This window comes from Gavia stellata, chromosome Z (genome assembly GCF_030936135.1).
Source record: "Gavia stellata isolate bGavSte3 chromosome Z, bGavSte3.hap2, whole genome shotgun sequence".
Taxonomy (NCBI): Eukaryota; Metazoa; Chordata; class Aves; order Gaviiformes; family Gaviidae; genus Gavia; species Gavia stellata.
The window spans coordinates 29,808,704-29,821,648 of NC_082637.1; the positions used below are offsets into that span (position 1 = coordinate 29,808,704).

At 39.2% G+C, this 12,945-nt stretch overlaps 1 protein-coding gene across 1 annotated transcript in view; it reads right to left on the reverse strand.

The window, feature by feature from the left end:
- The window catches only part of PGM5 (phosphoglucomutase 5), a 77,299-nt gene that overhangs the window by 5,119 nt on the left and 59,235 nt on the right, over positions 1 to 12,945 (reverse strand). Inside the window, exon 10 of the mRNA XM_059833429.1 lies at positions 8,218 to 8,352. Coding sequence (XP_059689412.1) covers positions 8,218 to 8,352 — 135 coding nt within the window. The remainder of the gene's footprint in view (positions 1 to 8,217; positions 8,353 to 12,945) is intronic.

Consider the following 12,945-nt stretch of genomic DNA (forward strand, 5'->3'; position numbering starts at 1 on the left):
GCATCTTCCCTCTCTAAAAACTACTGTCAAACCCCAAATTCTACCTCTTCAGCTGCTTGTCTATCAGATTTAGTATCAATTAAAGTACTTTTCCAGTTCATAAAGGTAGCCTTGAGAAAAACATGCTTGAAGAATGCTTATAACCCACCAAAAGCTTTAATTGCTAGGTGGTGGTATTATTATTGTATAAATTATGACAAGCCTTGAAGTTTCAGGCATGGGCTAGAAATCCTTTTCTCTCCTAGCACTTAAATTCATTCTCAATCTTTCCATTTTTATCACTTAAACGTTACACAGAAGGCTGCTCAGACAGGTCAGGGTAACTGAGACAGCTCTAAGTCCTGGAACAAAGACACAGAGGAATTGAGAAATAACTCCTTCCTTTCTTACCTCTTCCTGATCCCATGTTATTTTCCCTAGCTTCATGTGACTGCTTAAAGTAGCTGTTAGCCCTTTGTAACCTGGGCAACAGAATCGCGATCGCATGAACTAAGGGAAAGAAAAAGAAAGGTAGGAGAGAGGGGCGAATCCCCCAAAACATGTTTTGATGGCCTAACCTATTAGAAGGAGCTTTTCCTTTGGCTGTAATGTACTTTAAAAGTCAAACCAATACACTTACAAAGCAACATTAAAGTGATGGAAGAGACAGAAAGAATGGACCGAAACAAGTACAAAGCGAGCTCAGCACTATGACCATGCAGTCTGGCACCACAGCTCTATCTCCTGCAGGGCTTCTGTCACAAGGGCTCAACACACAGCTCAGCTCAGCATGCCTGCTTGGGTCTTGCCTTCCAAAAAACAAGTCTTTGGAAAGGTTTATGCTACAGCCACCCATCCTAGAAGATCTAAGCAATGTGGTTAACCTGCTTCATCGTTGGACAAACTGTTCTGGCTCTATAACATCCACAGCACTGGTGGTGTTCACTTTATTACCATGAAGCAGTACACACTGCTGGGAAAAAGGAAACTGACCTCTCTACTCTTGTGCATGGTCTGCCTGCTAACTCAAATAAAATTATAATAAAGGTCAGGAGGCCAGCTGTTCTGCCGCTAGCAATACAGAAGGGCAGGCATGAGGGGTGAAAAAGACAGGAGGTAAATGTAAACTGAGTGGTGCGTGGAAACATCTACATTTGCAACAGATGAGTTCTTTTCTAGTATATCCGAAGAGCTTTGAGTTAAAATTAGGTTTAATGAATTAATTTCCTTGATTCATTAAATATTTTATAATTACTGTCACATGAAGTATTTTTCCTATATAATAGGAAAACAGACTTTCCTTTCCAGTTCCAACTGGTTTAAAATTTGTTCACTGTCTGGCTTTGGGCAGAATCAGAAGCTAAATTACCTGAATAGCACAAACATGCTGTGTTACCTAAGACTGTGATCAAACAGATGGAAATCTCCATAATCCACGTCCCCTCTAAGAAAATCTTACAAATTTTAACAGTAAAAGCAAAACTTTATATGCATTCTCTGGGCTGTACTGTATGTTTTAATAGCCAACCAGAGCCATGCTAAAAGACCCAATGCTTCAAAAATAAATGAAGAGGCAATAATTCTCTAGTAAACTGCACTTTTGCTTAGGGTTGTAAGAGTGTCTTGACAGAACTATACAGAAACTTTTAATATTATCCCTATTAAGTAATTCTGGACACAAGGACTTCTGGGTTATTGATTTCAGTTCCCTGCTCTTGGACAAACTCACACCATAACCAATCACTTTATACAATCACTATATATTCATATATATACAATCACTATCACAATCCTTTCATATACCAGGCAAGGTCCATCTAAAAATCAGTTGTTTTTTTCCTCTGCTACTTGCCATTCAAAAACTGTTTCAGAAATTCAGTCTTTGATGATCAAGACATTTTTTATCCCAATGATTTTTTTTTAATTGGCATGCCTTTTTCGACAAAAACACAAAGAAACAACTCCTGCCCCAAATTATTTGCTTGGCTGCTGCCAATCTAATGATTCTGCAGCTAACTAGCATGTAGTTCACTAGTCTTTGGCAAAAGTAATTGTGGCATTTGTGATTTACTGCATCCCATTTAAAGAGTATCTGATACAGACTGCATAGGTCTATGACAACACCCATTTATTGCTGTCGTAATTCATGTAATAAATAATCACATACTGTAAACAGAACTAGTTAGTCCATATTCAGAACAATCCAGTTATTCACTACACCGTTCCCAGGGCACTTATCCTGCAACAACAGCCAACCATGTTGTTGAAGGACACATCGGATTTACAAATAAAACAATTCAAAACAACTCTGCATAATGAGTAATTTCTTTCTTGGTCTTCATACATGAAACTTCCTGTTTGAATCTTATCCAAGTTCGGTAATATATCCAGGTGGCTAGTCAAAGGACAAGAAGATATTAACCACGTGTCGAGATCTGCAAATAATGAATAATGAGTTGATCTCTAAAATGAGGCTATAAATGAGCCTAAAGGTCAACAAGCTCTTATTTTAGTACTTCATGCCCATTGAACACATCTCTAGATTTTCCATCTGTGTTAAATCTAGCACCGCTAATAACTCTATTAACTTTAGAAAAAGATACGTGCCAATGCGTAAGAGTCCAACATTTCAGATCAAAGTCCGTCATTTGTTATAATGAACTGAACTTCCTAAAATTGCTAGTTGGATCCCTATTTGACTGGTAAAAAACAAAGCAATTGCCTTTTTAAGGACATCTTCCAAGTTAGCTGAAAAGCAACTTTCTCAGGAATGAGGGGCATCACCACTGACAAGGAGCATCAACAGAGTGGTCTTCCATTCTAAGGGGAACATTCCAGTTTTAGAAAAGCATTGGGCATTGTTTTCAAGACTTGTTTTAGAACTAGATTGCATCACCACTATAAATTATGTAATTTTAAAATGCTTACATTGAATTGTTTTTAATATACTTTGCACAGAGCATGATACTCATTTTTCTTTATTGCTCCTGATTTTCACTCCTGCTGATACTGGCTTATAGGAAGAACTGAACTACTCATGGAAAAAAAGTAGCCACTCCTTATCCCCCAGGTGACCATGAAGCTGTTTCTGCCAACTTCCTTCAACAGATCGTTCAACAGCCAGAAGCCACTGCTATTGACATTTATCTATGACCTCAGACTTCTAATTATTGGCATATTTTATTACTTTCCCTTGGACTCTTACGTTGTTGATCAGGCAGTTGTCTATGATTAATTTATTCTAAGTGGAAAGTATCACCAATTAATTGTATGAAAGATGCTGCTGAAATAAGACTTGGGTGACCCTTACATTCATTAATAGCTACTGTTTGGCCTACATATGAATTGGAAGGTCCTTACAAACCTTGCTTCTGTCTGGTTACAAGAATGCTCTTACAGAAGCTCTAATGTTTTTGAAGGAAAACACACACTTAAAGACAGTAAGGCCTGAAAATCAGCTCTTCCCGTAAGATTCATGCAGAGTTACACAGTACTGAAGCACAATAAAATATGAGGAGAGCTTCAGTTGAGCACCACTCACTTGAACGGCTCTCTGGGGCCAAAACTAAAAGCATGGATTTGAGCAGCCCCAATAGTGCTTCAAAGTATGTCAGGCTTTCTGTTGGGCATCCAACTAAAGTAGGGCCTACAGCTAGCACTCTCACGGTAGTTGAACCTTAATGATATGAGTATTGTTACAGATCTTTGTCCAAATTTTATTCTCGACAAGGGTTCATCGTAGTACAGCACAGGTTGGAAGGGACCTTGAAAGATCATCTGGTTCAACCTTTTGTGGGAAAGGAGTTATGGTCATCCACAGAAGTACAGCACCTCTAATGTGAATGATTAATTCTGTCCATCTCAACTGAACAGTTGTTTTTAAAAAAAATGTGCTTGTATATATTGTCTTTCAATATGTCTCAGTTAACACTTAACTCAGAAAGTGTCATAATGTCATACTGGTGTTTCAGGACAATATGCATGTCTCAGCATGCATATTGGAAGGTGTGTTTTAGATTTCTGCTTATCTGTGGAATATTCAACATCAGCAGTTTCACTGTCAAAGAGAACAGAAGTAAACTAGAAAAACTTGAAACTGCTGAAAAGTTGGCTGATTAATTTTGGAAAAGCCTTTGTCTGAAAGGCAAGGGGAAAAAAAGGATGCTGATATGAGGCAAACTCAAGCTAGTTACCATAAAGATTCCACAAAACGGCACTGTAACTTCCAATACAAATGAGTTGTCTACCAAGACAAAGAGATTTATTTTTTTGTGAAAAAGAGCCAAAAAGATGTCTCAAGGTACTTTTGCCTTTAATTTCAGGTATTGACTGGAATTGTCACCAGGCAAAAATATGGAGCAATGAAAAGTATTCATCTTCCACACGTAAGCAATGAAAAGAAGGTACTGGAAGAAGGTGGTCCAATAAGCAGAAGCAACAAGTATTTACTTAAGCAGCCAATCATCAAATAATTTCATGTCTTGGTTTATGACATAAAAAGTATGGAAGAGAGGTTTTCCTGATCAGCTATTCCAGGCAGAGTGCAATGATACAGAAGCTACATGTAGTCATCTACCCAATTACAAAGATCAACTACACTTAAAGAAAAATAAGCATTTATCCCAAATGTTACAATTTCCTTAAATACTATATATAAGGTATATACTTTACATACTTCTGTACACCAGTGCTCTTTGAATAACTGGTCACTTAGGATTATGTTGACTATGACCCTATTACTAAAAGTAAATAGGAAACTTACTTAAAACTTCAAATCTGTCACAGCTCTTCTAAATGTACATGTGACAGTATGAAACTCAACGCAAACTAAACAATAAAGGAATTACAATATCAGGAAAACCACGCTGCCCCTCCGCAGCAATACAGTTTCCTGAAGAAAGTGTTTGCTATTCACTCCCTTCTACATAACATACTGAAGATATCAAATGTTCTCCTGAGAAAATTTTAGTTATTTTTGTACTAACATGAGGATCTCCTGAAATCAAATTTATGTACTCCCTTGAAATCCACCATCTGCCTGCGGGATACAATATATGACCTTGCAGTTCCTAATGCCCTCGTGTTGTTGGCAATGTATCCAGCCAGGGCAAGGAAAGAGAAGCAGTGGGAACCTGGTAATACTATACAAGGAGAAACCAGAGAAATAATTTATTGCATTAATTGAGATGAAACTGCTATTTGTCACAGATTTTGTGCACATGGCAAGAGATGAGGAGGGTGCTTACAGTACTACATATTTCCTGAGGCAGTCTGGATGTTAAAATGTCTGCCTGCACCACATGAATGCAGGAAACTCACTGCAACAAGTTTCAAGGCAATGACGTTTCTACCCCTGGGATTATCTGTTCACTAGAGAACATCCTGGATAAACAGCCAGAAGTGTAACAATCAGACAGGCTCTGGTACATGTATAGAAAAAAACCTTCCAGCCTGTTTTCTGTCCCTGGGAATTACAGACACTTTTGGTGTCTAGAATAAAAGACCAGACTCTGAAAGCCCTGAGGGCAGTGATAAGCCTTCCTGGCCCTGCCCAGACTCCCCTGAGGACTGCCACCTGTACCCTGCCCATGGGCTCACACAGGCCATTTCAGCCTGCCCCAGAGGTGTTAGTCCCTGCCTGAGCTATGCTGTAGGAGAGCTTGTCTCCAGACTCATCTTTCGCTCTGCTGCCTGGGTGGACCTCAGACCTATGCTATAGGTAGCTTCCCTCCCTGAAAGATCTCTTGGATGTACATTGTAGCTTGTCTCCAGTTCTGACTTTGACCCTGTCTCCTGGATGGACCCACACTGTTGCCTTCTCTCCAGCCCTGTTTCTGGTCCCATCTGCTGCTGCTCCAGATGGACCCTGAACCTGACCCATCACTTTCCTTGTCTGGGGTGGTCAACAGAGCTTGTTAGGAGAGACTTGCTCTGCCCGCTCTACTTGCCTGCTGTGGGACTGTCTGCTGGACAATGAGGGCACTGCCTGTGCTGTAGCTGCTCTGGGTGCCTGGCTCCTATCACCTTGTGCAGCAGCCCCATTCTTGCTGCTCCCTGGACACAGTCTGTGTTGCTGGTGAGGCCACTAGACCTTGCAGTGGACTTTATGCACCTCTCCCAAGCAAATCCATGCAAAACAGAGATGAAGTCTAGCAGTAGGGCAGCACATTTGTCATTTTCTGAGGATAACTTCTGCTCCTTCAATCTAGTGTCTTCACAAGTGGAAAATTCACTGAGAACATTTGCTATTTTCCACTCATTTAAAAAAAGTTAAATACTGGGCATTAACTGTAGGTTACTTTAGCAGACACAGAAGCCTGAACTCTGACAGCATGCCAATTCTCTCATATTGCACACCTTGTAACAAGTAAAGTAGAAGAATCTGTTGATGCAAAAAGGATTACACACACACTCTCATTTGTAATTAAATAGTCAAAAGTTTAGCTAGATGAATGCTGCAAGTGCAAGCTCTATTGTTTTCTAGTATTTTTTTGGGATTTGTTAGACAGGAAACATGTTCAGATCATACTTCTTGTGTCACATATCACAAGGTTACTGTTAAGTCCACTGCAAACCTCTAAAATGAACTCATAGTGTATCTCTTACCATGACTTACTTTCATTTCATCTATGCCTTGCCTACATAGCACAAAGAACCATATTTAAAATAGTCAGCTAAATTGCAACTGATAAACAACTTGTGCTGTAACAGAATTTGACATAGCTGTGGCGGTTTGACCTTGGCTGGCTGCCAGGTGCCCACCACGCTGCTCTATCACTCCCCCCTCCTTTTTTCACTGACCATGGTATCTGCATAGTTGTTTATCCCACATATCCTGTTGCACAGCATTTTTTAGCCTTCTTAAATACGTTATCACAGAAGGGCTACCAACGTTGCTGATTGGCTTAACTTTGGCCAGTGATGGGTCCATCTTGCAGCCAGCTGGAACTGGTTCTGTTCGATGTGGGGGCAGCTTCTGGTGTCTTCTCACAGAAGCCACCCCTGCAGCCCCACCACCACCAAAACCTTGCCACGTAAATGCAATCAGTAACAAGTGCAAATGGGGTTGCAGCAGTGGTCTTCCTTGGTCAAAATATATTTATGTACCTACCAGAGGCTAAACCTGGATGCACAGAAACACAATAAAATTGCTAAAAAATGGTCCTTTACTCTGTTGGAGACTTAACATTGTCAGTATTCTATCCAAGGAGTTACTGAGGATGCAAACTGTTACTTTAAGAAAAAGCAAATAAAATTAATAGATCATATCTGCAGGAATGGAGTCTCCAACATTTCTGGAAAAACTGATGCACTTTTCATGACAGATAGACAATTGTTTAATGGCGTAAGAAGAAACTCTCTAAGTTTATGGTGGGAATTTGGTGAAAAAACAATGTCAAACATTTACCTAGGCTTCAAATGCATTTGACAGCATTTATGTTTTGGGAAATTTGCATTCACATTCAAGTCATGAATAGACAACTACATGGGACTTCAGACTACAGTGTTTTGATTTATTACAAGTCAAAGGCTTATACTCTCTTCCATGAAACATCCTTAATTCTCTCCTGTTGCATATCACAGCATGAAGGTGTTTCAGCGGGAAAAATATGAGTTAGAAATGTGATTTATATTATTAATTGTTTTAGGCATCTGCTGGACTATACTGCAACTTGCTGTCCACCTTCACTCTTCTTAGGAAAGAGTCTGGTTATGATATGAGACAATTCTCAGACAGCTGCAAGTCTTTCCCTTACAAGGAATCCCCACATTGTTTAGACTCTGGCATCCGTATTTCCTTAACAGTACTCTCATCATGAGGAATCCCTGGGATGCCTTAACTAAGTGATCCCCAGATAACCTGCTTGAAAAATAATTACAGGGTTTTTAATATTGTTCTATAACTCAGATTACAACACTTGAAAAAAAATGACTGAAAAATCAAAACTAGCATGGATTCTCTTAAGAGACTAAAAGTCATTGCCCAGTATTTATCAACAGGCCTCCCAGCCCTTGACATTCCCATTGTGTTAGATATTACACAAACATATATTAAAACTGCTGGTTCTGCCTCAAAACATGTACAGTCAAATGATTAGGAAAATCATCCACAAACACAGTAAACAGGGGTCAAAGTGCTGAGTGTTCCTTCTGATTAAAGATGAAAACCTGTAGCAGCCGTTCCTGTTACAGACAAAGAGCGTTACTTATCGACTTATTACAATGCTATTGCATTACCTGTGGTTCCTTATTGTGTTGGCTAGGATCCTTTTCATAACTCTCTGCATAGATCCGGAGAGTAGCTCTCACATGGCTAGAAGCACTCATTCTGAAGATGAGCCTGGAAGCATCTGAAAAAATAATCCGCAGCCCCTATGGGAGAAGACGGAGCAGCATATATGTAAGGTGGCAGTACCTTTACAAATCACAGTTCACTGCTTTAAAATAGAAAGTGAAAGGAAGAGTCATTTGGATGCAATTCCTCTTTCCCTGTAACTTTGGACAACTCAAGAGTACTTTTTCCCCCCTCTAAATCCTAGAAATTATCTTGTGTATTCCCTCCCACTCCTCACAAAATGGACTGTTATTGCTGGTTTTATTTACTTTAGCTGATTTGTTCTTGTTCTGTGTGGCAGAGCACAAAATCAATGGCCTGAGAAACAGCAAGATCAGAGTTTAAGATCAGCAAGCATCAGTGGCCTGAGAAATACCTACAGGATCCCAGGATCAAAAAACAGTTGTCAGTAGTGAATACAAAAGACAGGATCAGTTGCTACCCCTCATAGACCACGAATCAATGTCTGATTACAAGGATTTCAACAAGAGTCTGTAGTACAACTTGGGAAACTTAACTTAAGGTGTTAATTAATTTCAAGTACACTAACTAATGCACATTAACTGTGTGTAGAATAAAAAGTATTTATTATTAACTGTGAATTGCTCTTTGCTCCCATCTTCACCTCTATTTTTCTTTCCTCCTGCCCCCTTTCGTACCGTATATATGAACACATTCGTCTACAGACCACAGAACATATACATGGATCCACAGTCAATAGACTTTCTGTACAGGATGACCATTAAGGCCAAAGGACTAAACTGCACAGTTAAATAGTTGTAGTGTTTCAATACTCTACCAATTCTGCACTAATACACAGTCTAGTTCCCTTTCTGTAAATGGTACCCTTAGGCTAAGTGTCACCTCTACTATGCCACTGAACCTTATTTCCCCTTTCAGTCCTGCTGTTGCAAATGCCTAGTGCATAAACTGAGATCCTTGCTACTTTTGTTTAAGGGGCAGTAAAGCAGTAAAAAATGACAGAATTAAGGGAGAAGCATTTTATTCTTCCAGTTTTATTAGCAGCTTGAGAAGACACAGATGTTATCAACATAGTGCTCCCATATCCTAAAGTAGAAGTAGAAACCTTTGTTTCCTCAGATATGTGTCAAAACATCTTCAGCACCATGTAAAGCATTGGTCGATAATCACAGAATCATAGAATGGTTTGGTTTGGAAGGGACCTTTAAAGGTCACTAGTCAAAGCCCCCTGCAATAAGCAGGGACATCTTCCACTAGATCAGGTCACTCAGAGCTCTGTCCATTCTGACCTTGAAAGTTTCCAGGGATGGGGCATCTACCACGTCTCTGGGCAACCTGGTCCAGTGTTTCACCACCCTCATTGTAAAAAATTTCTTCTGTATATCTACTCTGAATCTACACTCCTTCAGTTTAAAATCATTACCCCTTGTCCTATCACAACAGGCCCTACTAAAAAGTCAGTCCCCATCTTTCATCTAAGCCCCCTTTAAGTATTGAAAGGCTACAATAAGGTGTCCCCGGAGCAGTCTCTTCACCAGACTGAACAACCCCAAATCTCTCAGCCTTTCCTCATAGGAGAGGTGTTCCAGCCCTCAGATCATTTTTCTGGCCCTCCTCTGGACTTGCTCCAACCGGTCCATGTCTTTCCTATGTAATGCCCATTAACACTAGAAAATATACAACAGGAAAATCTCCCACATGGATAAAGGGTTGGATTAGATGGCCTAAGAGATATTTCCCATCTCTAACTTCAGTGATACCATGAAACTTTTTTTAGTTGCTGGTATGGTATTATTTATTAATTTTAACATGGATCGGTAACATAAATTTATCCAGTAGTCTCATTATGTACAGCATAAGTGACAAACAAAAATAGTTTACATTCAGAAGATTGAGCTTTAGAGCCTTTTTTCTAATATTTGCTATTAAGCCAATTTTGTAATGAGATGGTTCAACTGATGCTGATGGGAATTTTGCCATTGATTTCAATGGAATCAAGATTTCATCTTGGATGCCTAGACTCATACAGGCAGTTTGTTACGATCCGATCCTGCGAGCAAGAGTTTGTCTCTTGCTGATTGCTCATTACACTTAGCTTTTTGACAGTGAAATGAAAGAAGATAAATTGAAGAGTTTTGCGGTTCTGGGAACAGTGTGTTTCAAATGGTTGTCAAACCCAGGACCTGCAGCTCAAAGTACAGAACATTAATGTCAATCAGCTTTAAGAGACAAGGAAGGGAGTCTAACATATTTGCACAAAATGAAAGCGTGCGCATCAGAGCATGTGAGTGTCTTCCTCTCCAAAGACTAAACGGGCATTTTGCATGCTCCTGCCAGGCCTAGCAACTCCCAAAATGACATGACTAGCAAGACCACTTGAATACTCTTCCACATACTCCATGTTTATCTGGCAATAATAACAATAACACATTGTTACTTGGTTTAGCACATCTGAACTCTCACCACTCATTAAATTACGGTCTTCGGAATGAAAAGGATTTATAAACACTCCCCATAACTTTATGGTGCAAAAATGCTCCACAAAACTACAACATCTGTAACCAGTTTGATGTTACAGTTAATGGCACTTGGGACGTTTATGCAACGTATATAGACACACAACCAGCATTCACACAGTTCACTGTACTATTTCTGAGCTTATTATTTTCTTCACTTTGCATTTCTCAGGGACACACGACTGACAGTATTGATTTTTACACAGGCGTGATGACAGATAATATTTTTGTGTAAGACTAGGATTCCTGCCATAGAGCTGAAAATACTCGGTAAAAGGGAATTACAGAGACACAGTGGCTGTGCTCCTTAAAAACAATAATCCTAAATGCCAGAGAGAAATCATACGCTAGGGAAACAATGGCCTTTAGAAGCTGGACTGTCAAAGTCAGCTTTCTAATGATATCTGCACCTGGAGATTTAACTCATTTTTCAGAGAGCTCAGCAGCAAAAAATCTTACTTTTAACTCTCCCTTGGAAACAGTGATTTAAGGACTAGCGAAGCTTTTCACTCAGGAACACCACAGAAATTAATAAGAGCTATTAGATTTTTATATACCTCACTGTTTTCTGAAAATTATACCTAAAAGCCATCAGTTACAAACATTTGTTAAAGCAAAAAAACCCAGCCAAAAACACTGTTACCAAATAAATATGAAAAAGCATTACCTGCAGAACAACCTGTGACTCTGCATCTTCTGTAACAGCAAAACCAAACAGGTTTTCCCTGCTTGTTACACAATACACAGTCTAACAGAGAAAAGTTTTTGGTTTTGACATTTTTGAGCTTTTGCGGTCAGTCAGGTCAAACCAAGCTGGTGAAACTGCAAGCAGCCTACTTAGTGTTTGTCATGATGGTATTTTTTCACCTGACATACGCTTCGTTAATTTAAAGCCACATACTTGCTATTTATTATACAGAAGGTGTCAGGTCCACGATACATAAAATTTTATATGCAGAACTTATAAACCAACGCAAGAGGAAAAGAAAGAAGAGTAACACACTGTAAAGCCCACAGGAGAGAGTAACTTCCAGTTTTAATAAAATAGGACACACTATTTGTCACTAACAAGAATAATGTTTTCTTATGGGAACAAATAACTGTTTTTTCTGTGAGGAAGCAGATGAAAATGTTCAGTACAGCTCTCACACTGAACACCTGCAGATACTTATTTTAGGCAAATTGGGCCTGCTAATGGATATTAATGAGCTGTGTGGAAACTCTGAAACAAAATTGTGTTCCATGGTTAACCCACTGGCTTTGAAGCTGATATGATGGAGATAGAGTTTCACAGGGACTTACCTCTTTTACATCACAATCCAGTTAAACAGCCTACTGAGATATTAGTATCTATAAAGCACTCAGAAAACTAAACCTACTACATGTTGTACTATGTAGTTTGGTTTCCAGTGGTTTGGGGTTTTTTTCAGTTACCAATTTCATAATTAAATAAATAATAACTTAGCATAGTAAGTTAGCATGAATAAGACTAAGCAGCAAACTTAAAGTAAAATCTCTTAGGATTTTGAAAAACATTATTGAAGTATAACGGCAGGGAGTAAAACCAGTGGAAAATCTAGCCTAGCAGCAATATATTAGACACAGAGACATACACATAAATTAGGAGTATGTAAAATGGCTATACTTTTACTTCAAAATACTGCCATTATCACAATTTTTATTCACTCCTCTACAGACCCTTGAGTGTTCCCTAGGCACAGCAGGCCACACTCTCTGCTCTGACAGGAAATACCTTATTGCTGATAGACAATTGAAATATCATTCTGAACAGAGAAGAATTTTTGCCTTATCTCTGGAGAGTTATCTGAAATAACTTTTTTCCAAAGCCTGTTTCCCGACTCTTGCTCAAACTGAAATGCGAAAAAAACAAGACTAAATGCAGAGCCCTTTGCATCCCAAATCTAACAAAGGAGCAAGAAAACATTAATGAACTTCTAGTAACAAAGCTCCAGAGTTCTATTCCGCGAATCTCAGACTGTAAGAATGCTTCATTAAAGAGCTCAAAGTTAATAACAGGCAACTTGTACTTCTCTTACTTCTAATTCAAATTTCACACAAAAATGCAACTGGTCCTGTTTCTGGCTTGCAGGATCCTCAGGAGCAGCACTGTTA